This window comes from Coregonus clupeaformis, chromosome 5 (genome assembly GCF_020615455.1).
Source record: "Coregonus clupeaformis isolate EN_2021a chromosome 5, ASM2061545v1, whole genome shotgun sequence".
NCBI classification, from domain to species: domain Eukaryota; kingdom Metazoa; phylum Chordata; class Actinopteri; order Salmoniformes; family Salmonidae; genus Coregonus; species Coregonus clupeaformis.
The window spans coordinates 17,559,108-17,581,695 of NC_059196.1; the positions used below are offsets into that span (position 1 = coordinate 17,559,108).

General features: G+C 45.4%; 2 protein-coding genes across 3 annotated transcripts in view; both read right to left on the reverse strand.

Moving 5' to 3' along the window:
• Positions 1–2,397: 2,397 nt before the first annotated feature.
• Positions 2,398–8,930, reverse strand: LOC121567102 (transmembrane protein 25-like). Its single transcript, XM_041877043.2, has 9 exons — positions 8,580–8,930; positions 7,037–7,147; positions 6,501–6,851; positions 4,638–4,928; positions 4,311–4,445; positions 4,171–4,204; positions 3,663–3,766; positions 3,383–3,469; positions 2,398–3,150 (listed from the first exon to the last, which is right to left on the reverse strand). Exons 2-9 carry the CDS (start codon positions 7,110–7,112, stop codon positions 3,077–3,079), a joined length of 1,152 nt encoding a protein of 383 aa, XP_041732977.2. The 5' UTR covers positions 7,113–7,147; positions 8,580–8,930; the 3' UTR covers positions 2,398–3,076.
• Positions 8,931–9,675: 745 nt separating this feature from the next.
• The window catches only part of LOC121563580 (serine/threonine-protein kinase SIK3 homolog), a 48,857-nt gene continuing 35,944 nt past the window's right edge, over positions 9,676–22,588 (reverse strand). For both annotated transcript variants that reach the window (XM_045212963.1, XM_041875424.2), the window contains 9 exons: positions 20,856–20,975; positions 20,563–20,621; positions 20,204–20,307; positions 19,721–20,021; positions 17,588–18,288; positions 17,211–17,377; positions 16,803–16,932; positions 12,488–12,614; positions 9,676–11,928 (listed from right to left, as the gene is read on the reverse strand). In XM_045212963.1, coding sequence (XP_045068898.1) covers positions 12,493–12,614; positions 16,803–16,932; positions 17,211–17,377; positions 17,588–18,288; positions 19,721–20,021; positions 20,204–20,307; positions 20,563–20,621; positions 20,856–20,975 — 1,704 coding nt within the window. In that variant the 3' untranslated portion in view covers positions 9,676–11,928; positions 12,488–12,492. The remainder of the gene's footprint in view (positions 11,929–12,487; positions 12,615–16,802; positions 16,933–17,210; positions 17,378–17,587; positions 18,289–19,720; positions 20,022–20,203; positions 20,308–20,562; positions 20,622–20,855; positions 20,976–22,588) is intronic.

Here is a 22,588-nt window from a genome sequence, read left to right on the forward strand (position 1 = left end):
TCTCTATTTAGTACCTCTGTAACTTCTCTGAAATGAGACTGGGTTGAGTTACGGGTGAGGCCGCAGATCAGCATAACTTCAACATGCTGCTTTAGCAAATACTGTCCCTTTGAAACAACAATGTTCCAATGTTTAATACCATATGTTTTATAAGGGTAAGAATAATTACATATGGGCCTACAGTAACGTTTTAGTATGTAGTTTGATTTTACGATGAAGTAAAACATGATTATGATCATAATCACATTTCATTAAGAAAGTTATGTCCCAATGATTCTGTTGAAAACCTAAAATCCCTACTGCTCTGAAGAATGTAGAGGAGCAATGTGAGAAAGACGAAGAGACGATCCCACAAAGCAGCTTCCTGCTTGGCAACGGTAGACCACAACACCCTGTAACCTACAACTGGCACCTTGAACACACTCACTAACATTTACATTTTAGTCATTTAGCAGACACTCTTATCCAGAGCGACTTACAGTTAGTGAGTGCATACATTATTTTAAAAAAAAAATTCATACTGGCCCCCCGTGGGAAATGAACCCACAACCCTGGCATTGCAAACGCCATGCTCTATCAACTGAGCTACATTCCTGCTGGCCATTCCCTCCCCTACCCTGGGCCAATTGTGCGCCGCCCCATGGGTCTCCCGGTCGCGGCCGGCTACGACAGAGCCTGGATTCGAACAAGGATCTCTAGTGGCACAGCTAGCACTGCGATGCAGTGCCTTAGACCACTGCGCCACTCGGGAGAACGAGACACAATGTCTCAAACACTACCACCCTTATGCCTCAAACACTACCACCCCTATGCCTCAAACACTACCACCGCTATGTCGACAAAAACAACAATGCACTAACCACAAGCAAGACAGAAAACACTTTTCTTGGAAGAATTGCGGTATACAAAATTTTGATTTTGGGGGTCATAACATAATCTTACTGGTCAAATCTACACACAATCACATCTACCCAGTCAGCAGTGTCAGAACCATAAAAGATAGGACAGCATTACTTCACTCTCATCAGTGTCAACTAACACAATCTGAGATACAATCTCCATTAGACTAAGGCTGCATTTCCACCCACTGGCTCAGCACACTGATACGGGCCAACACTGGCCTGGGCTCCATTACAGCAGGACCAGTGAACAGGGCCAGCCCTGCACTGTCCCCCGATGATGCCCAGCCCTGACTGGCAAAGCCCGGCTGACCTCTGTTGACAGCATTAATATGACAAGAAGACAGGCCATTATGTGTAAATCAATAGACAGTTGGATCCTTTAGTCTCCATTTTAAATAGGGTACTTTACAGGGTAAGATTAGTGCCCCCTTCTGGTTGAATAAAAACAAAAGCAGAATTTTCCATCCATAGTCATATCCATAGTCATATTAATCTTTATTAGATGTATTTTATACACATATACATATAAATATAAATATACATGTACACATGTTACATACTTTTAGAGGAATATCTATTGTTTATGTATACAGTACCAGTCAAAAGTTTGGAGACACCTACTCATTCCAGGGTTTTTCTTTATTTTTACTATTTTCTACATTGTAGAATAATAGTAAAGACATCAAAACTATGAAATAACACATATGGAATCATGTAGTAACCATAAAAGTGTTAAACAAATCAAAATATATTTTATATTTGAGATTCTGCAAAGTAGCCACCCTATGCCTTGATGACAGCTTTGCACACTCTTGGCATTCTCTCAACCAGCTTCATGAGGTAGTCACCTGGAATGCATTTCAATTAACAGGTGTGCCTTGTTAAAAGTTAAATTTGTGGAATTTCTTTCCTTCTTAATGCATTTGAGCCAATAAGTTGTGTTGTGACAAGGTAGGGGTGGTATACAGAAGATAGCCCTATTTTGTAAAAGACCAAGTCCATATTATGACAAGAACAGCTCAAATAAGCAAAAAGAAACAACAGTCCATCATTACTTTAAGACATGAAGGTCAGTCAATCCGGAACATTTCAAGAACTTTGAAAGTTTCAAGTGCAGTCGCAAAAACCATCAAGCTCTATGATGAAACTGGCTCTCATGAGGACCGCCACAGTAATGGAAGACCCAGAGTTACCTCTGCTGCAGAGGATAAGTTCATTAGAGTTACCAGCCTCAAAAATCGGCAATTAACTGCACCTCAGATTGCAGCCCAAATAAATGGTTGAGAGAATGCCAAGAGTGTGCAAAGCTGTCATCAAGGCAAAGGGTGGCTACTTTGAGGAATCTCAAATACATTTTTATTTGTTTAACACTTTTTTGGTTACTACATGATTCCATATGTGTTATTTCATAGTTTTAATGTCTTCACTATTATTCTACAATGTAGAAAATAGTAACAATTAAGAAAAACCCTTGAATGAGTAGGTGTCTCCAAACTTTTGACTGGTACTGTATATCCATAGAAATATATTTGTTTACATACATTGTCTTGGACATTCTTATCATATACAAAAAACATTAAGCATTCCGTAATCCAACATTCAGTTCATGGTTATGGTATGTGATCGACAGACTGTAGAATATGGAGATGTGGTAGGTGTCAGTCAGTTTAAACCATCTAAAACACTGGTACAGTATACTTCCCACACTGAGTATCGGTTTAGGTGTTTAGAGCCATCTAAATGCATTAACGTGATTCTACAACTGCATCCTTTGAGGATTCAGTCCATGGCAGTCAGAGTTATTAGCCTGGTCCTAAATCTGTTTATGACATATTGTCACACCAAACAGACAGACAGCACAAACTGACCACGCTACAGATTTATACCTGTCAGCTTGAAATACACTAACCAATTAACATAGGACCTGATATTCTGAGCTTCTGATTTTCACTGAATCAAGTTGGAATGTGATTACCCGCTGTAATAGGTTCATCTGGACAACCTCAGAGTGAGATAGCTACCTACAGTATCTTCCTGATAGGTTCCTCTTGCTGGTCTGCGCCTGTAATCATCTCAGCATCTCTATTGGTCCTTTTTGAAGATGGGATTGGCTGATTGGCTGACTGGCAGTCGTTCACAGGTTCCTATTGGCCGGTTGGACTGGGGCGTAGTAGTCAGAGCCAGATCTCATCACTGCTCTTGCTGTTCACCTTATAGATGTAGCCCACCATGGGGTACCGGGCAAAGCCTGGAGGGGGTGTCAACAACAAACTTTATAACAATGTACGGACATATGTGGTGCACGGTATATGCACACAAACAAGAATTATACACACACATACACATCCAATAATATATTAACAAATGCACACCCATCATAACAGCCTGAAAAAAGTTAACACATTACATTAGTGTGGAGTGGGCCAACAAATTTCCATTCAACAGGCAAGCTAACCCTAAACCTCTGAACCCTGTCTTACCCCTAGCAGCGTAGGCAGCAGACAGATCCTCCTCTACTTCTTCCTCGCTCATCTTCTCCCCAAGGTGGTGTTTGGCGGCCTCTCGTGCTACAGAGAGACATCACGGGGATGAGGAAGTAGAGTAACAGATAGGACGGAGTCATGGAGAAGACCACAGGGACAGATGCCAGTGCCCAGGGCACCAAAATGACCACTCTGTTTCCTGCTCCTGTTCTGTAATTGCTTTGCACCATTCATGAGATTCTAATGAGGTATCTGTCTCTCAACAGTAGTGTCTTACCTTTACGCAGGGTGCTGAGGTCGTTGAGTTGCATGTTGGAAGGTAGAGACATGTTCTCTCTGGGTAGGTATATCTTGTCTACCTTCATAGTAGGTGATTCGATACTGAAACAAGAATCATGGCATGTATTCATTAGTGCACAACGTAGGAAACCATAACAATGGAAATTACAGTCTCTTATTGGATAAGTTCTGGTATGCCCCTCCCCGTTTCGGCCTGTTTGCTTCCGTTTGTTTCCTAGTGAATATACCCTTGTAAAGTATATTATTATACAGACACTTGCCTTATATACTGTACTGTACATACATAAAGAGGAGCATGCTCATGCATAAATATATACCATTGAATACAATACGTAGGTATTACATTTTTGTCATTTTAGCAGATGCTCTTATCCAGTACTCCCTCACCCTTTTTAATTTATTCAAAGAAAGACACATTTTAGACCCACACCTATGCTGACCACAGACACAAACAACAGATAGACTGGCCAAATAATGTACATTACCATTTTTTCGCCATTATAATCTCGACTGGCTCATCTGAAAAAGAACAGGCACAGACATTCTTCAGAGACTTAAAGCACCTCATTCATTGTATCATCAAAATAAAACAGTTCCTCCCACCCTCCTTGTTCCCCTGTCTCACCGATGATGGCCTTGCCCTTGTTCTTGTGAAGAAGGCAGAGCACCAGAAGGCTGAGGAAGAGGAGGGTAATGAAGCCCACAGCGCCCCCTGTCAGGATGCCCAGCACCGGCACATCCACCCTGGACTGGAGGAACTCTGGAGAATACAGATACAGGACTGTAGTAGAAAAAGGGGCTTTTCACACTACTGAGCCGAACCAAGCTGGGCCAAAACAAGCTATGCTCAGCTGGCCTGGTTACGCATCCACCTTTCGCTGAAAAGAAAATATGCAAGACTGTTTGGTTCGGTTCGGCACGATAGTGAGAAAAGGGTAAAAGTGATATTGACCTGCCAGAGCTAGGTTGCTCTGAGCTGCACCGACACTGTTGCTGGCGTTCACGGAGACATTCCCTGATAGGCTGCTCAGGGTGACCCGCAGCGTGTGATTGGTCAGCCAGGGGTAGCTCCACGAGTCCAGGATGAGGAAGTCCGAGGTGTTGGCCACCAGCTGGTCAGACTGGTCTACCCAGGTGATGTGGGCAGGGGGGTTGGACTGTACCAAGGCAAAGAGGACCAGGGAGAGGCCAGGGTCTGAGGTTTCAGTGTAGTGAGCGTTCACACGCAGAATCTCTGGCAGGACTGGGATAGAAAAGGTAGGGGAACAGAAGAAATAGAGGGAAACTGAGCATCACATCAGTTCACATCAGTGCATTCGGAAAGTATTCAGACCTCTTGACTTTTTCCACATTTTGTTCCGTTACAGCCTTATTATAAAATGGTTAAAATTAAATGTTTTCCTCATCAATCTACACACAATAGCCCATAATGACTTAAGTGAAAACAGGTTTTTAGAAATTTTAGCAAATTTATTAATGATAAAAAACAGAAATACCTTATTTACATAAGTATTGCTATGAGCCTTGTAATTGAGCTCAGGTGCATCCTGTTTCCATTGATCATCCTTGAGATGTTTCTACAACTCGACTGGAGTCCACCTGTGGTAAATTCAATTCACTGGACATGATTTGGAAAGGCACACACCTGTCTATATTAGTTCCCACAGTTGACAGTGCATGTCAGAGCAAATACCAAAGCCATGAGGTCAAAGGAATTGTCCAGAGTGGCCAGACGGAAGCCACTCCTCAGTAGAAGGCACATGACAGCCCGCTTGGAGTTTGCCAAAAGGCACCTAAAGACTCTCAGATCATGAGAAACAAGATTATCTGGTCTGATGAAACCAAGATTGAACTCTTTGGCCTGAATGCCAAGTGTCACGTCTGGAGGAAACCTGGCACCATCCCTACGGTGAAGCATGGTGGTGGCAGCATCATGCTGTGGGGATGTTTTTCAGCGGCAGGGACTGGGAGACTAGTCAGGATCGAGGGAAAGATAAACAGAGCAAAGTACAGAGAGATCCTTGATAAAAACCTGCTCCAGAGTGCTCAGGACCTCAGACTGGGGCAAAGGTTCACCTTCCAACAGGACAATGTCTCTAAGCACACAGCCAAGACAACGCAGGAGTGGCTTCGGGACAAGTCTCTGAATGTCCCTTGAGTGTCCCAGCCAGAGCCCGGACTTGAACCCAATCGAACATCTCTGGAGAGACCTGAAAATAGCTGTGCAGTGACGCTCCCCATCCAAAATGACTGAGCTTGAGAGGATCTGCAGAGAAGAATGGGAGAAACTCCCCAAATACAGGTGTGCCAAGCTTGTAGCGCCATACCCAAGAAGACTCAAGGCTGTAATCGCTACCAAAGGTGCTTCAACAAAGTACTGAGTAAAGGGTCTGAATACTTACGTAAATATCATATTTCCGGGAGGGGGTGGGGTTTATTCTATAAAACTGATTTTGCTTTGTCATTAAGGGTATTGTGTGTAGATTGATAAGGGGAAAAAACAATTTAATCCATTTTAGAATAAGGCTGTAAAGTAACAAAATGTGGAAAATGTCAAGGGGTCTGAATACCTTCCGAATGCACTGTACTACTGGGTTTAAATAACCTACAGTGGTGGGATCAAATTGGATATTGATATTAGCACTGGGGCCAATGATAATATCGGAGTAAGCAGAAGGACTGGGGTTAATAATGTATTTGGTTATGTGACCTTCATTCAACAAGTAAGTGAAACCTTAACAGCCACAACATATAATAATATAAACACATTCCCACACCACAAAACATCAGTAGATCATTCAACAAGCCTACTCACACTGCACATTGAGGGTGACGGTGGCGTTGTAGATCTCTCCACTGTTAGGGCTGGAGGCGGCACACACCAGCTCTCTATCCCACTTCCTGGCTCTCAGAGAGAAGGTGCTGTTGTGCTTGGAGTCCGGCTTCAGCAGCCCAGACTCCTCCTGTGATGTCACCACTAGGCGCCCAGGTATCCGTTTGTCCGTCGGCTGTCTCTGTCGCTTCCCGTTGAGGTACCACGTCAGCAGGGGCGGGGCATGAGGATTCCAACCCTCTGATTGGCAGTTGAACTTGTGGGTGACATTCTCTTTCATTGTTAGTGCAGTTCGATGCCGTCCATCAATCTTGAGGGCAAATTCGATCGCACCTGGATGTATAGAGAAGTTGATATGTAAAAAATATGTGCACTTGAAACCCAGTGTCTATTTAAATGTACTTTTCATCTGTTTCTCATGAGAATCTATATTCTTTATCAATATACTGTAACTCAAAAAGAACTGAGTAGTATACTGTGTGGTGGTATATTTTCCATGATCAAGTCTTGTTACTGACCTGTCCATGCCCAGGCCAAGGCGTGTAGCAGCAGGACAGTGGTGCCTGGCCCCTGCCTCAGACACACACACTCCATGCTCGTCCACAGGACCACCAACACACACCTGCTATCTGCCATTGCGCACACACACGGGGGGGGAGGGTATAGAGACTGGCAGTAAGTGATTGCGCTCCAGTGACTTAATAGAGGGATTACACAGACAAGAGAATGAGAAGAAAAACAGAGAGGTAGACAAACAACCAGACAGGGAAATAGGACAGTGTGTGTGTGTGAGTGAGTGAGTGAGTGAGTGAGTGAGTGAGTGAGTGAGTGAGTGAGTGAGTGAGTGAGTGAGTGAGTGAGTGAGTGAGTGAGTGAGTGAGTGAGTGAGTGAGAGAGAGAGAGAGAGAGAGAGAGAGAGAGAGAGAGAGAGAGAGAGAGAGAGAGAGCATGGACATTGAATTGCATTAGCCCTAGAAAGAAAGACAAGAAAACACTGACAGAAGGAAAGAGAATGGAACGAAGACAGTAAATACACACAGGCATAAAGAGGACAGATCCCTAAGAGAGACAAAGAGAATGTGGTGAACCCAAGTTGAGACAGATAAACAACTAGCGTGAACAGACAATGTCAACAGAGGAGCAGTAGCTTCCTGGACAATCCATGAAAAGACACAGGAACAGCCAATCAGAAAGGATACAACAGTCTATGAAAGACACAGAAATAGCCAAACTGCATTTCACTATTTCTTTTCACATTTCAGTAATTTAGCAGTAGTGAGATCATACATATTCGTATTGGTCCCCCGTGGGAATCGAACCCACAACCCTGGCGTTGCAAGCACCATGCTCTATGAACTGAGTGACACGGGACCATAGGCATATAGAGAGACAATGAACAGTGATGATGAGAGGTAGAGTAAGAGTTGATTATGCTCTTCACAAATAGACTGACTCCAGAGTATTCAATAATTTGCTGGCGAGCTGCAGTATAATACGCTGATATAGATGCCATCTGAGTAGATCTCTATCCGTAGATTAAAAACACAGGCCTGTTTAAAGAAGTCAGTGATTTCACACCACACATATGCAAATCAAATGTGTGAAAAAGCACCAGAAATGACAAACTCCTGATACTATTAATCACAGACTATCATAGTCACATGATCAATGTGTCAGCGCCTTCCACTAAAGCAGTAATGTAAGCATGACATCAATACATAAAGCTGACAGCATGGGAATAGTATTCCCCAAATAAACAATGGTGCAATCAGTCTAGTAAAGAGAGGACTGGAAGCTTGTTATCATAACAAGCACAGGCACGATGGACAAGAGTGAGACACCCTGGGCTAGACTCAACACACTAAATCTGCTGTGCAGGGATGCATGCAGTGTCTCAAAACACACACCCAAATACATACACAGCAATGCACACAGCACTGTCTTTCAAACTCCGATAAAACACATATCACAGTCCTTATCTTTCTTCCCCCATTCTTTTTTTCCCCTCTCTCTCTCTCTCTCTCACACACACACACACACACCCACCCATGTTAGTGTTACCTTGGCACAGTCTGCAGATGGTGGTGGGATGATTCAGCCTGTCGGTCCTCCATGCATGCTGGGTAGGGTAGCAGAGGAGACGAGAGGCAGCCCCCACTGGCTCACTCAACTACACACACACACGATCCTGTGACTGCAGCGAGCAGCATTTAGTGGCTGACGCTGGCAGTCATGCTGTCGCCACACAGACAACGAGAAGGGGAGAGAGGAAAGAGGAGAGGGGGAGCGAGAGGAAAACAGGACAAGCTACGCAATGCATCCGTCATTTAAATGAGCCAGTATCCATGTATTCCAAGGTGTTAGAGAGCGATAAAGGGATGGATGGAAAGAGAGTGATGAGGGGGCAAGGTGTCAGTCTACTAAGGCACAGGGATTAGATGTTATCCACTTATCCATCAATCCTGTCCATCTTCCAATCACAGCATCCTTTATTACATACTACAGGGCTCCATAGATCTGTGCTCAGCTACCGTTGCCTGAAAAGCCACTGCAGTGCAGCTCTACAGACAGACCAAAGAAGCTGATCACAGAGCACTGCAGCCCTGAGGTAGAGGGATGTAGATCAATAGCTTACCCAATGATCCCCATTCATCCCTACAGTGGTCCTGTGTCGGCTGCAAAGAGGTCCTTTCCTTAACTCTGACAAATACAACTTGTGGAGTTATTCTTACCCATGAGGATTTCAGGTTTGTGCCCCATCTATCACAGACTGTCAAATCTGGAGTATATAGCAGGGTTGATCATTTTAAAATTCAGTCAATTGAGGAAGTAAACTGAATTTCCAATTCCAGTGGGAATTTCAGTTTACTTCCTGAATTGACCTAATTGAAATGGAACGCAACCCTGTTATAGTGCGTAAAGTTGTTTGCCGTCACTGTACACGTTTGACCATCATTAAGTCTCCTCCTCAACTACAAGCAACTGCATTACAATAACTTCTATTGTTTGTCCCGAGTCAGACAATCAGTATGAAACTCAGACTGACAAAAGACAAGCATAAATACAAGCAGACTTGACACACAGGTGGTATACAGATTCCTTAAATGTATTTAACATCACCCAAACACATTGTCTTTTTAAATTATTTATTTATATATATTTATTTAATTCATCTCAGTTTGGTTGGTATTCTATTTAATCATCGTTGTTGCACTTTAGTATTTTTGTACTCAAAATTAAAATTAAAACACTAGAAAAAGAGAACATAGGATACAGGTGCCGAGCAGAGAGCTGGTTTACAGACGATGAGATGGAAGTCAGACAGAAACAGACACGGAAGAGGTGGTCACTCATCAGCAACACACTCACAGTCCCTCGCTGGACCATGATGCACTGGGAGTCCTGCGGACAAGCGGGGGACAGGGGGGCGGATCATTCTCCCACCCCCTCCGCACACTATCTGAACTGTACATACTGCGTTGGGGTCAAACTCGAGACCACTGTGTCTCTGGTCAGTTGCTGATTTCTCTCCCTCCGAAGCGATGGAGGACTGAATCCGGTATTGGGGCTGGAGTAGGTCTCACTCGATGATCATGTGACGAAGGTAGGGAACGAGATAGAGATAGAAAAGGGGGGCAGCACATGTGCAGAGTAGTAGTCTCTTCCTTGAATGTGGCCGTAGCGGGGCCAGAGTTGGGAGGAGAGGCAATGTCCATTGTGTGTCGGCCAATAAGGGGGCGACGAGGTCAGAGACGGAGGGTACCACTGCAGATTGGGGGAGCGAGAGGAGAAGGGGTCTTTCCATCTCCACCTCTAAATGTCTTACAGTGATGATATGTCATCTATATTACAGTTCCCCTGCGTTTCAATGACTGCATTCCCAGCACCGAACCACTCCACAACACATTGCCTGCAAAATCTACCCCAAAAACCAGAGAACGATAACAATGACAATAACATCATTGAAATGATTGAAATGACAAAAAGTTACACAAATAATTACTCTCCTCTTCAAGTGTCACGATAATAAAAGAATAAGAACAATATTTTTTTATGACAATGAACTCTTCTCCCTGTACTCTTTTGGCTAAAAATCTCAATATTCCAAAATCAAACAAACAAACAAAAAAGATATCTGAACACGTCAAAAAATACAAATAATAACAATATAAAAATGCCTCCCCAACACCTCCCCCCAAAAATGTGATACAGAAATTGCAATTGCGGTCTATACATGGTGTCGCTGTACAGGGGAGGAAGGGGAAGAATGTCTGTTAAAAACTACCCACAATGCCACACTGTCACTGACACAAGAGGGGGCAGGGGAGCAGAAAAAGAGGGAGAGAAGGATGGAATGAAGAACGGGGGAGAGAAGGGCATAAAACAAGAGAGAACAAGGGAGTGAGAAAATGAGAAGGCAGTATGAGAGGGTAAACAGGGAGAATAATAAAAGATAGCTTGAACCGAAAGTGCAGAATTACTTAAGTAATCAAAACTAAAATGTTGTCTTCCTTGCAACACAGAGCAGTTTTTTTTTCCTTTCATAATAATTCTCATTATGATCATAATAACAATAAAACGTATTTTACAGTAAACAGTAATAACAATAATAGTAACAATAATGATCATAATTTCTAGATGAACATTAGCCGCAAAAATGAATTTTAAAAACAATTAAGAAAAAGAACGACAGAACAGGAAAATAAAATAAAAAATGAGAGCTGGTTGTGCTGTGCGATCGATGTCACTGAGCTCCATTGTTTTTTTTTAGCACCCCTGAGCCTGTCCCAAACCCACCCCCGCAAGCCCAATGTAATGGGTCACTCTGAGAGAGAGCCTCATAGGCTGAGATCACAGCCCGCTCCGGAATGGTCCACCCGAATACAGTGGAGGGGAGAGGAAGGAGCGGACAGAACCTCACAGGAATCCCCGCGCACAGACTTGGTGTGAATACTTTGGGTTTGTGGCTGAGTGTCTGCATGTGTATGTTTAGGTGATCTATATGTTTTGCCTGTATGAATGCCTGGGCCATTGAGGCGCATGAGTATGTTGCTATGGCAACAGTTGGGGGGGGGGGCAGGAGGGGGGGGGCGGGACCACAAGGGGGTAGGAAGGAAGAAGTGAATGGGGGAGGCAGAGCCATATCTATCCAATCGGATGGAAGAGCAGAAATGGAGAGAGCCAATGATGGCAATGCTTGCTAGATGGCTGTGCAGAACAGAATGCTGGCATTGGACCTACTCCCCTCACCCAGCCAATCCCCCCCCACCCACCCCGGGCTGCAGCCTGCATGCCCTCCCCAGGCCCTAGGACTGACGGAAAGTGCCCCCTCCAGACAGACAATGGTGGTTTGGCGTGATGCTGCTCAACACAGGTGGCTGATGTGGACCTTTATACACAGGAGACGCTCCTAGGAGAGAAAGAACACAGAGGGACAGAGTTAACACTAGGGGTGAATCTCAATTGTCTTTCCTTGACTCCTTGTGCCCTCTCTCCTTGCCTCCATTTCAAAACACATTGAAAGAGCAGATCTGAGGTTCCTCCCCACGGTCCTTCTCCTCCAATGCACTTAGAGAAGGTGGTGAGGCGAGAAGGGGTGAGGAATCAAGGTAATACCAATGAGATTCACCCTCTATATCCCCTAGCTAGGAGCACTAACAGTTCAAGTACTGTGCTTCATTATGTTCACCTCTTGACCAACCAAGTCAGTACTATGAATGAGAATCATGTCCTAAATGACCTGCCTGGCTAAATGAAGGTTTAACTAAATGACAACTGATCTAACAACAGCATTAACAAACAGTGGCAACCATTGACATGAGTCTGGTAAAAGACATTCACTGACTGTAGACTGAGTGTAGTGCAACAGAGTCATACTGTAAGGTTCGTCCCAATGCCTCCCTCAAAAGTAGTGCACTATATAGGGAATAGGGTGCCATTTGGGACACACCCTAAGTGCATGTGGGTACCTGTGTTAGACCCCGGCCTGCTCCATGCTGTACTGCAGGTCTGGGGGTTTGTAGCTATGAAGGACGTTGCTGGTGCAGGATGACGGGTAGCAGACTGCAGCGTGGAGCTCTCCCTCCACGTCACACACTGCCAGGAGAAAACACACAGATACACAGCCTTTCAGTATGAAGAACTCCTCCATATTCAATGCAGGTATTGGTATTTGGTGTGTATTGTGAATGCATGTGTATGATCCTCGGTGGCTCAGTTGGGCGGCAGGTAGCCTAGCGGTTAGGGCGTTGGGCCAGTAACCGAAAGGTCGCTGGTTCGAATACCTGAGCCGTCAAGGCCAAAATCTGTCGATGTGCCCTTAAGCAAGGCACTTAACCCTAATTTGCTCCAGGGGCGCCGTACTACTATGGCTGACCCTGTAAAACAATACATTTCACTGCACCTATCCGGTGTATTTCACAATAAAATAAACTTGGCAAAAAAAGAAACGTCCCTTTTTCAGGACCCTGTCTTTCAAAGATAATTCGTAAAAATCCAAATAACTTCACAGATCTTCATTGTAAAGGGTTTAAACACTGTTTCCCATGCTTGTTCAATGAACCATAAACAATTTATGAACATGCACCTGTGGAACGGTCGTTAAGACACTACCAGCTTACAGAGGGTAGGCAATTAAGTTCACAGTTATGAAAACTTAGGACACTAAAATAGGCCTTTCTACTGACTCTGAAAAACACCAAAAGAAAGATGCCCAGGATCCCTGCTCATCTGCGTGAACGTGCCTTAGGCATGCTGCAAGGAGGCATGAGGACTGCAGATGTGGCCAGTGCAATAAATTGCAATGTCCGGTACTGTGAGACGCCTAAGACACCGCTACAGGGAGACAGGACGGACAGCTGATCGTCCTCGCAGTGGCAGACCACGTGTAACAACACCTGCACAGGATCAGTACATCCGAACATCACACCTGCAGGACAGGTACAGGATGGCAACAACTGCCAGAGTTACACCAGGAACGCACAATCCCTCCATCAGTGCTCAGACTGTCCGCAATAGGCTGAGAGAGGCTGGACTGAGGGCTTGTAGGCCTATTGTAAGGCAGGTCCTCACCAGACATCACCGGCAACAACGTCACCTATGGGCACAAACCCACCGTCACTGGACCAGACAGGACAGGCAAAAAGTGCTCTTCACTGACGAGTCGCGGTTTTGTCTCACCAGGGGTGATGGTCGGATTCGCATTTATCGTTGAAGGAATGAGCGGTACACCGAGGCCTGTACTCTGGAGCGGGATCAATTTGGAGGTGGAAGGTCCGTCATGGTCTGGGGCAGTGTGTCACAGCATCATCGGACTGAGCTTGTTGTCATTGCAGGCAATCTCAACGCTGTGCGTTACAGGGAAGACATCCTCCTCCCTAATGTGGTACCCTTCCTGCAGGCTCATCCTGACATGACCCTCCTACATGACAATGCCACCAGCCATACTGCTCGTTCTGTGTGTGATTTCCTGCAAGACAGGAATATCAGTGTTCTGCCATGGCCAGCAAAGAGCCCGGATCTCAATCCCATTGAGCACGTCTGGGACCTGTTGGATCAGAGGGTGAGGGCTAGGGCCATTCCCCCCAGAAATGTCCGGGAACTTGCAGGTGCCTTGGTGGAAGAGTGGGGTAACATCTCACAGCAAGAACTGGCAAAGATGGTGCAGTCCATGAGGAGGAGATGCACTGCAGTACTTAATGCAGCTGGTGGCCACACCAGATACTGACTGTTGCTTTTGATTTTGACCCCCCCTTTGTTCAGGGACACATTATTCCATTTCGGAATAATAAAATAAACTTGTTCAGTTTATGTCTCAGTTGTTGAATCATGTTATTTTAATACAAATATTTACACGTTAAGTTTGCTCAAAATAAACGCAGTTGACAGTCAGAGGACGTTTCTTTTTTTGCTGAGTTTATATACAGTACCAGTCAAAAGTTTGGACACTCCTACTCATTCAAGGGTTTTTCTTTATTTGTACTATTTTCTACATTGTAGAATAATAGTGAAGACATCAAAACTATGAAATAACACATATGGAATCATGTAGTAACCAAAAATCAAAATATCTTTTATATTTGAGAATCTTCAAATAGCCACCCTTTGCCTTGATGACAGCTTTGCACACTCTTGGCAATCTCTCAACCAGCTTCACCTGGAATGCTTTCCCAACAGTCTTGAAGGAGTTCCCACATATGCTGAGCACTTGTTGGCTGCTTTTCCTTCACTCTGCTGTCCGACTCAATTTGGTTGAGTTCGGGGGATTGTGGAGGCCAGGTCATCTGATGCAGCACTCCATCACTCTGCTTCTTGATAAAATAGCCCTTACACAGCCTGGAGGTGTGTTGGGTCATTGTCCTGTTGAAAAACAAATGATATTCCCACTAAGCCCAAACCAGATGGGATGGCGTGGCGTATCACTGCAGAATGCTGTGGTAGCCATGCTGGTTAAGTGTGCCTTCAATTCTAAATAAATCACAGACAGTGTCACCAGCAAAGCACCCCCACACCATAACACCTCCTCCTCCATGCTTTACTGTGGGAACTACACATGCGGAGATCATCCGTTCACCCACACCACGTCTCACAAAGACACAGCGGTTGGAACTAAAAATATCAAATTTGGACTCCAGACCAAAGGACAAATTTCCACCGGTCTAATGTCCATTGCTCTTGTTTCTTGGCCGAAGCAGGTCTCTTCTTCTTATTGGTGTCCTTTAGTAGTATTTTCTTTGCAGCAATTCAACCATGAAGGCCTGATTCACACAGTCCCCTCTGAACAGTTGATGTTGAGATGTGTCTGTGACTTGAACTCTGTGAAGCATTTATTTGGGCTGCAATTTCTAAGGCTGGTCTGGGTCTTCCATTCCTGTGGCGGTCCTCATGAGAGCCAGTTTAATCATAGCGCTTGATGGTTTTTGCGACTGCACTTGAAGAAACTTTCAAAGTTCTTGACATTTTCCATATTCACTGAACTTCATGTCTTAAAAAGTAATGATGGACTGTCGTTTCTCTTTGCTTATTTGAGCTGTTCTTGCCATAATATGGACATGGTATTTTACCAAATAGGGCTATCTTCTGTATACTCCCCCTACCTTGTCACAACACAACTGATTGGCTCAAACGCATTAAGAAGGAAAGAAATTCCACAAATTAATATTTAAGAAGGCACACCTGTTAATTGAAATGCATTCCAGGTGACTACCTCATGAAGCTGGTTGAGAGAATGCCAAGAGTGTGCAAAGCTGTCATCTCTCCCTCCCATCCTGGAGGACCTGAGCCCTAGGACCATATCTCAGGACTACCTGGCCTAATGCCTCCTTGCTGTCCCCAGTCCACCTGGTCGTGCTGCTGCTCCAGTTTCCACTCTTCTGCCTGCGACTATGGAACCCTGACCTGTTCACCGGACATGCTACCTTGTCCCAGACCTGCTGTTTTCAACTATCTCTCTATACCGCACCTACTATTTCAACCTCTAAATGCCCGGCTATGAAAAGCCAAGTGACATTTACTCCTGATGTACTGACCTGTTGCAACCTCTACAACCACTGTGATTATTATTTGACCCTGCTGGTCATCTATGAACGTTTGAACATCTTGGAGAAAAATCTGGCCTTAATGGCCATGTACTGTTATAATCTCCACCCAGCACAGCCAGAAGGGGACTGGCCACCCCTCAGAGCCTGGTTCCTCTCTAGGTTTCTGCCTTTCTAGGGAGTTTTTCCTAGCCACTGTGCTTCTACATCTGCATTGCTTGCTGTTTGGGTTTTTTGGCTGGGATTCTGTATAGCATGTAAAAAGGGCTTTATAATTTTTTTTTGATTGATTGATTGATCAAGGCAAAGGGTGGCTATTTGAAGAATCTCAAATATAAAATATATTTTGATTTGTTTAACACTTTTTTGGTTACTACATGATTCCATGTGTTATTTCATAGTTTTTATGTCTTCACTATTATTCTACAATGTAAAAAAATTAGAAAAAATAAAGAAAAAACCTTGAATGAGTAGGTGTGTCCAAACTTTTGACTGGTAGTGTATTTATAACGCTAGGATTATGGGTTCAATTCCCTTTGGGACCACCAATAGAAAATGTATGCATGCACTACTGTAAGTTGCTTTGGATAAAAGTGTCTGCTAAAATGGCATATTATTATACTATATTAGTCATGTGATAGAAATTATTTTTACTTAGACCCGACTGAGTCTGCCATGTTTCACTCACTTTAACTCGTTTAGTGTGTGTGTGTGTGTATGTATATGTGTATGTGCACGTGACACTGACCTGACTCTTCCCGCTGGTGGAGCTGCTGGCTTCCTGTCAGAGATGATTGGCTGAGGATGTCAGACATGCGGGCGGAGCTCAGAGCCTTGCCAGCCAATAGGCTCATCCCAGACATGGGTTCGGCCTGGTCCTGAGGAGGTACAGAAAGACCCGTTAAGTACATAAATGCATGCCCGCACACAGACACACAATGTTAAATTCCAAATCAACCCCTAGTCCCTACCCCTAGGCATGCCATATAGATCTGAAAGGATAGGTATGAGCAACACGGTGCATCGTGCTAGGTAAACTAAGACCTATCCAATGAAACTATCCAATCCTTTGAGATCTACATGAGGCTGAGAGATTCTGTAGATTCTATATCTATTGTCCCAAACGGAGCACATTATGGCACCATGAGAGACTCACATAGGCGTCGTCACAGGTCTGGATGGTGTGGTGGCGCTGTAGCTGGCCCCGGGGCCGATAGCCGTCCCCCTGGGGGCCCCTGGTGGAGTAACCCACTCCGTTACGGTCAGGCACGCCCTGCTCCATACCCTGCTGCCCCTGGGTCCTGCAGTCAACATGCTCATTGTCTGGAAGGGGGAGAGAAGGAGGGAGGGATTACTGAAGTTGCTAAGTTAACAATGTAGAATGTAGTTTGTGTGACCGAAGCAAGAGAGCGTGTAAAAAGCACGTGAATATTAGCATACAGTGATGTGAAAGCTGTTTGAGACCATAGAAATAGAATCTACAGAATCTATATAGTCATTCTATTTCTATGGTTGAGTCTGCTTGGCCCTTACCTCTGGTTGTGGTGGTGCTCCTCATGTAGGCGTGTCTGTGTGTGGGGGAGTTGTAGGGGGACGTCCCTCCCCGGGGGGTGCCCAGCAGGTCATGGCCGTCCCCACAGCCTTGGGCCTTGGCCAGGAGGCCCTCATGGTAGCCAGGCGGCAGGTCATCCTCCTCCATGCTCTCAGAGTGGGACAGGCTGGGGGGCTGGACATCTGGGGGCCTGATCTGGAGGAGGTGTTGGTAGGGGCTCCCCGCCTCCAGAGACTCCCCTTGGCCGAGCTGGCGCAGCAGCATCTCCCCGTAGTCCTGGGGCACGTTGGGGAGCGTGGGGGGTGCCGGTCTAGGGCTCTGCCTCTTCAGCAGGGAGGCCAGGTCCTGGGGGGGCAGGCGGGGGTCGGCGTGACCCGTCAGGGAGTGGCGGGGGGAGAGGAGACCCTGTAGGGTGGGGGTGACGTGCTGCTGGGGCCGGTACTCCAGGGGGGTGGGGGAGAGCAGAGCCTGCTGCAGGGCAGAGGGGCTCCCGTAGCCCCCGCCTCCGGCCCCACCGACCACCCCACCCTGGTAGCCCTCCATCCCTGGCACCTTGAGGGAGGTCCCCTGGAGGTAGGGGTTGTAGCCCCCCACCACTCCCGAGGGCCGAGACCCCTCACTGAACAGATGGGGGTTGTTGAAGGCGGCCTGGTCGTATGTGTTGAACCGTCCGAGGCTGCGACTGGGGAGGGAGGGACCAGGGAAGAAAGGGGGAATAATCAGCTAATGCCACTAGCAACAAAATGTATCATCCAACACAAACTCTTGCAAATACTGAGAGAGTTCTGAGTGGAAAAAAACAAATACACCATTGAGATAAAGTATTTGGGATTGAGGAAGTATATAAGAAAAAAATGACAGTTATTATTATTAGTAGTATAAAACAGAAATGAGTTATTTATGAACATTATGAGAGGTGAGAGGAGAATGTCACAAAACACAAATATGTCTACGTGATACAATGACAATACAATTCTACATGTACTTCTACACCTTTAATTACAACACTATGACCCCCAATTATGGGTCATCATCAGCACAGAAACCCTTCCGGATTATAGGTCACAAGTCCAACGAGGGGTGTGTAAGCAGTCAAATACACACAAATGCTGTTGCTTTGCCAAAAGAAATGACAGGAAAATCCAATAATGAGGTAATCGCCAAGCTTATCACCCCATCAGTGAACTGGGTCTAGACTAAACATAGAAATACAACACACAGACTGTTGAGTGTAGATCTGCCTAGTTCCTACAGTGGGGTGACGCTTCTACCACTAGCAGTCATCCCACCACCTACGTCCATTTAGTCAGCCAATCTCAGCGGAGGATTCAGTGGTGACGTCTTCTTCCTCAGCCAAGTAGGTTTTTTGGGTTATCAAAACACTTTAGTAACAACTGTATTTCTCAATGTAAAAACCCACAAGAATTTGTCTGAAATCCACTAACCTATCAGGTGTAAGACCCTATGTGTCCCTAAATAGCAGGGGTGTCCAAAAGATGTGCCCCGCCGGTCGCATTCAGTCTTCAACGAGGTCCCGAGGGCCGCACCTAACAATGATTATATTTCCTCGCAGTCAAAATTTGCAAAATGTAACATAACCCTCTATCTATCGCTTTTGGGATTTTCTATGATCGCTGACTGTCTAGCTTTCGTTTTCGAAAGGGCCGGATTGAATGGGCTCACGGATCCGTATGTTTGACACCCCTGCTATATAGAGTACTTTTTACCAGGGCCATTTAGGATGCACCCCGTGCTGCCTCTAAACCCCCCCAAAATAATACAAGCCCAAAAAGATTCTCATAACGGGCAGCACGTTTATAAAACTGTACTATGAGTGAGTTTTTGAATTCAGGAACATGGCTTCCTAGGGTTGACTGATGTATGAGAGAATGAAATCTACAATAACTGTGAACATGATGAAAACTAAAAGAATTATGGAAGAATTCACAGAGTGAGTACATGCGAGAAAGTCCAAAACACAGAGTTGAAGAACATAAAAGTTGAAGAAAAGTAATGGCAGAAAAAACTGCTGCAGGAGTATCCTTATGGTGAAGTGCAAAGGGAAACAGCCATGCCGGGTCTGGCGCACGGGCGAGCGGCAGCGCGAGGGTCACCTGTGGGTCTCGGCGTTGTCTGCGCTCAGCTGCTTCCCCAGGACCCGGTGGCCGCACGGCGTGGAAAGGAAGGCCTGCTGCTGACGCTGCAGGCCCCCGCCTCCTCCCAGCTCCACCTCCTGCACCTGGATAGTCACCTGCTGCTGGGGCATGGGGACGCCCCCACCACGGGAGGAAGAGCAGGACTGCTGCTGCTGCTGGGGAGGCAGGGTGACGGGGCGGAGGCCACAAGGGGGAGGACTCCCGCTGGAGGGCTGGTAGAGTGCGGGGCCGTGCTGGTACTGAACCGCTGATGGCACACCTGGGGGGAGGAGGGAGAGATCAGTCAGTCAGGAGAGAGCTACTGTATCTACAAACTGGTTATTTCAACCATCACTTAGTCCTAATAAGGGATCATTAACAATTTAGTCATATTGACTGATCATTCAGTCCTTTAGTCCAATAAAAAGACAAATAAGGCTAAGGGGTGGAGTTAGAACTCACCATGCCCCTGCATCATCGCTGTTGGAGGGGGACTCTGATTGGGCTGTCTGAACAGGTGGTTGCTGGGATGTGTAGGCGGTGGGCTGGAGGGCTGGATACGCAACCTGAGGGAAGGGAGAGAACAGACAGGGATGTAAATAACCCTCAAATCAATATAGCGGCACAAAAGCCTGGCTTGTTGGTGGAGCTTCTCTGAGCTGCGCTACATGTGTTTAGCAGACTATTGCCATTGAATGTGTGTTACCCTGAACCTATGTGTCTAAAAATAAATAAATAAAAATGTGCCACTAATGATTATCATTAGTCTCTCGCTCAGCGTTGTTGACAACTCGGGGTGCATGTGTATGTGGTGTTCTCACCTCTGGAGCTGGTGGGTAAGATGACTGGGCTGGCACTCTCCGTGTCCCAAAGACAGGGCCTGCAGAAGGAAGAACTAACTATTTAGGAACACATAATGGCATGTGTTTACTGTGTTTGTGTCACATGGACCTGGATTTCATGCTGTGAGAGTGTGTCTTTCAGAGAGAGAAGAGATGAGGACAGAAATGGCTTGGCTAGGGTCATAGTGACTTCCATCTGCTAGTGTAGAAAACGCTGCTCCCGCTGATACAAACTATGCAATGTGTGTCGTGTGTATGTGTGTCACAGTGACCTGTATCTGCTGGTGTAGAATCTGCTGCTCCTGCTGGTACAGGAAATGTTGTTGTTGTGTGTGCTCCAGCAGCCTCTCATCCTGTGGGCAAGCGTACATCTTCTGCAGCTGCTCACACTCCTGGTACACATACGCGCACAAACACACAAACATATTGTCGTTAGAGGCCACACAAAGACAGACAGTGGAACCCAAAATATAATTAATAGCATTATTTGCTGTCACTTTCACTCAGAAAACCCAATGATAATAGAATGCAATGATAAAAGAGATTCAAATCAATCCAAGTCTAGGTCCAAAAGGCTTCGTAACAGCTTCTACCCCCAAGCCATAAGACTGCTGAACAGCTAACTAAATGGCTACCTGGACTATTTGCATTGGACCCCCCCCAAAAAAAAGTGTTAAACAAATCCAAATATATTTTATATTTGAGATTCTTCAAATAGCCACCCTTTGCCTTGATGACAGCTTTGCACACTCTTGGCATTCTCTCAACTAGCTTCATGAGGTAGTCAACTGGAATGCATCTCAATTAACAGGTGTGCCTTCTTAAAAGTTAATTTGTGGAATTTCTTTCCTTCTTAATGCGTTTGAGCCAAATCAGTTGTGTTGTGACAAGGTAGGGGGGGTATACAGAAGATATCCCTATTTGGTAAAAGACCAAGTCCATATTATGGCAAGAACAGCTCAAATAAGCAAAAAGAAACAACAGTCCATCATTACTTTAAGACATGAAGGACAGTCAACATGGAACATTTCAAGAACTTTGTGCAGTCACAAAAACCATCAAGCGCTATGATGAAACTGGCTCTCATGAGGACCGCCGCAGGAATGGAAGACCCAGAGTTACCTCTGCTGCAGAGGATAAGTTCATTAGAGTTACCAGCCTCAAAAATTGCAGCCCAAATAAATGCTTCACAGAGTTCAAGTAACATACACATCTCTACATCAACTGTTCAGAGAAGACTGTGTGAATCAGGCCTTCATGGTCGAATTGCTGCAAAGAAACCACTACTAAAGGACACCAATAAGAAGAAGAGACCTGCTTGGGCCAAGAAACAAGAGCAATGGACATTAGACCGGTCGTAATCTGGCCTTTGGTCTGGAATCCAAATTGGAGATTTTTGGTTCCAACCGCCATGTCTTTGTGAGACGCGGTGTGGGTGAACGGATGAACTCTGCATGTAAAGCATGGAGGAGGAGGTGTTATGGTGTGGGGGTGCTTTGCTTGTGACACTATCTGTGATTTGTTTAGAATTCAAGGCACACTTAACCAGCATGGCTATCACAGCATTCTGCAGTGATACGCCATCCCATCTGGATTGGGCTTAGTGGGACTATCATTTGTTTTTCAACAGGACAATGACCCAACACACCTCCAGGCTGTGTAAGGGTTATTTTACCAAGGAGGAGAGTGATGGAGTGCTGCATCAGATGACCTGGTCTCCACAATCCCCCGACCTCAACCCAATTGAGATGGTTTGGGATGAGTCAGAAGGCAGAGTGAAGGAAAAGCAGCCAACAAGTGCTCAGCATATGTGGGAACTCCTTCAAGACTGTTGGAAAAGCTTTCCAGGTGAAGCTGGTTGAGAGAATGCCAAGAGTGTGCAAAGCTGTCATCAAGGCAAAGGGTGGCTATTTGAAGAACCTCAAATATAAAATATATTTTGATTTGTTTAACACTTTTTTGGTTACTACATGATTCCATATGTGTTATTTCATAGTTTTGATGT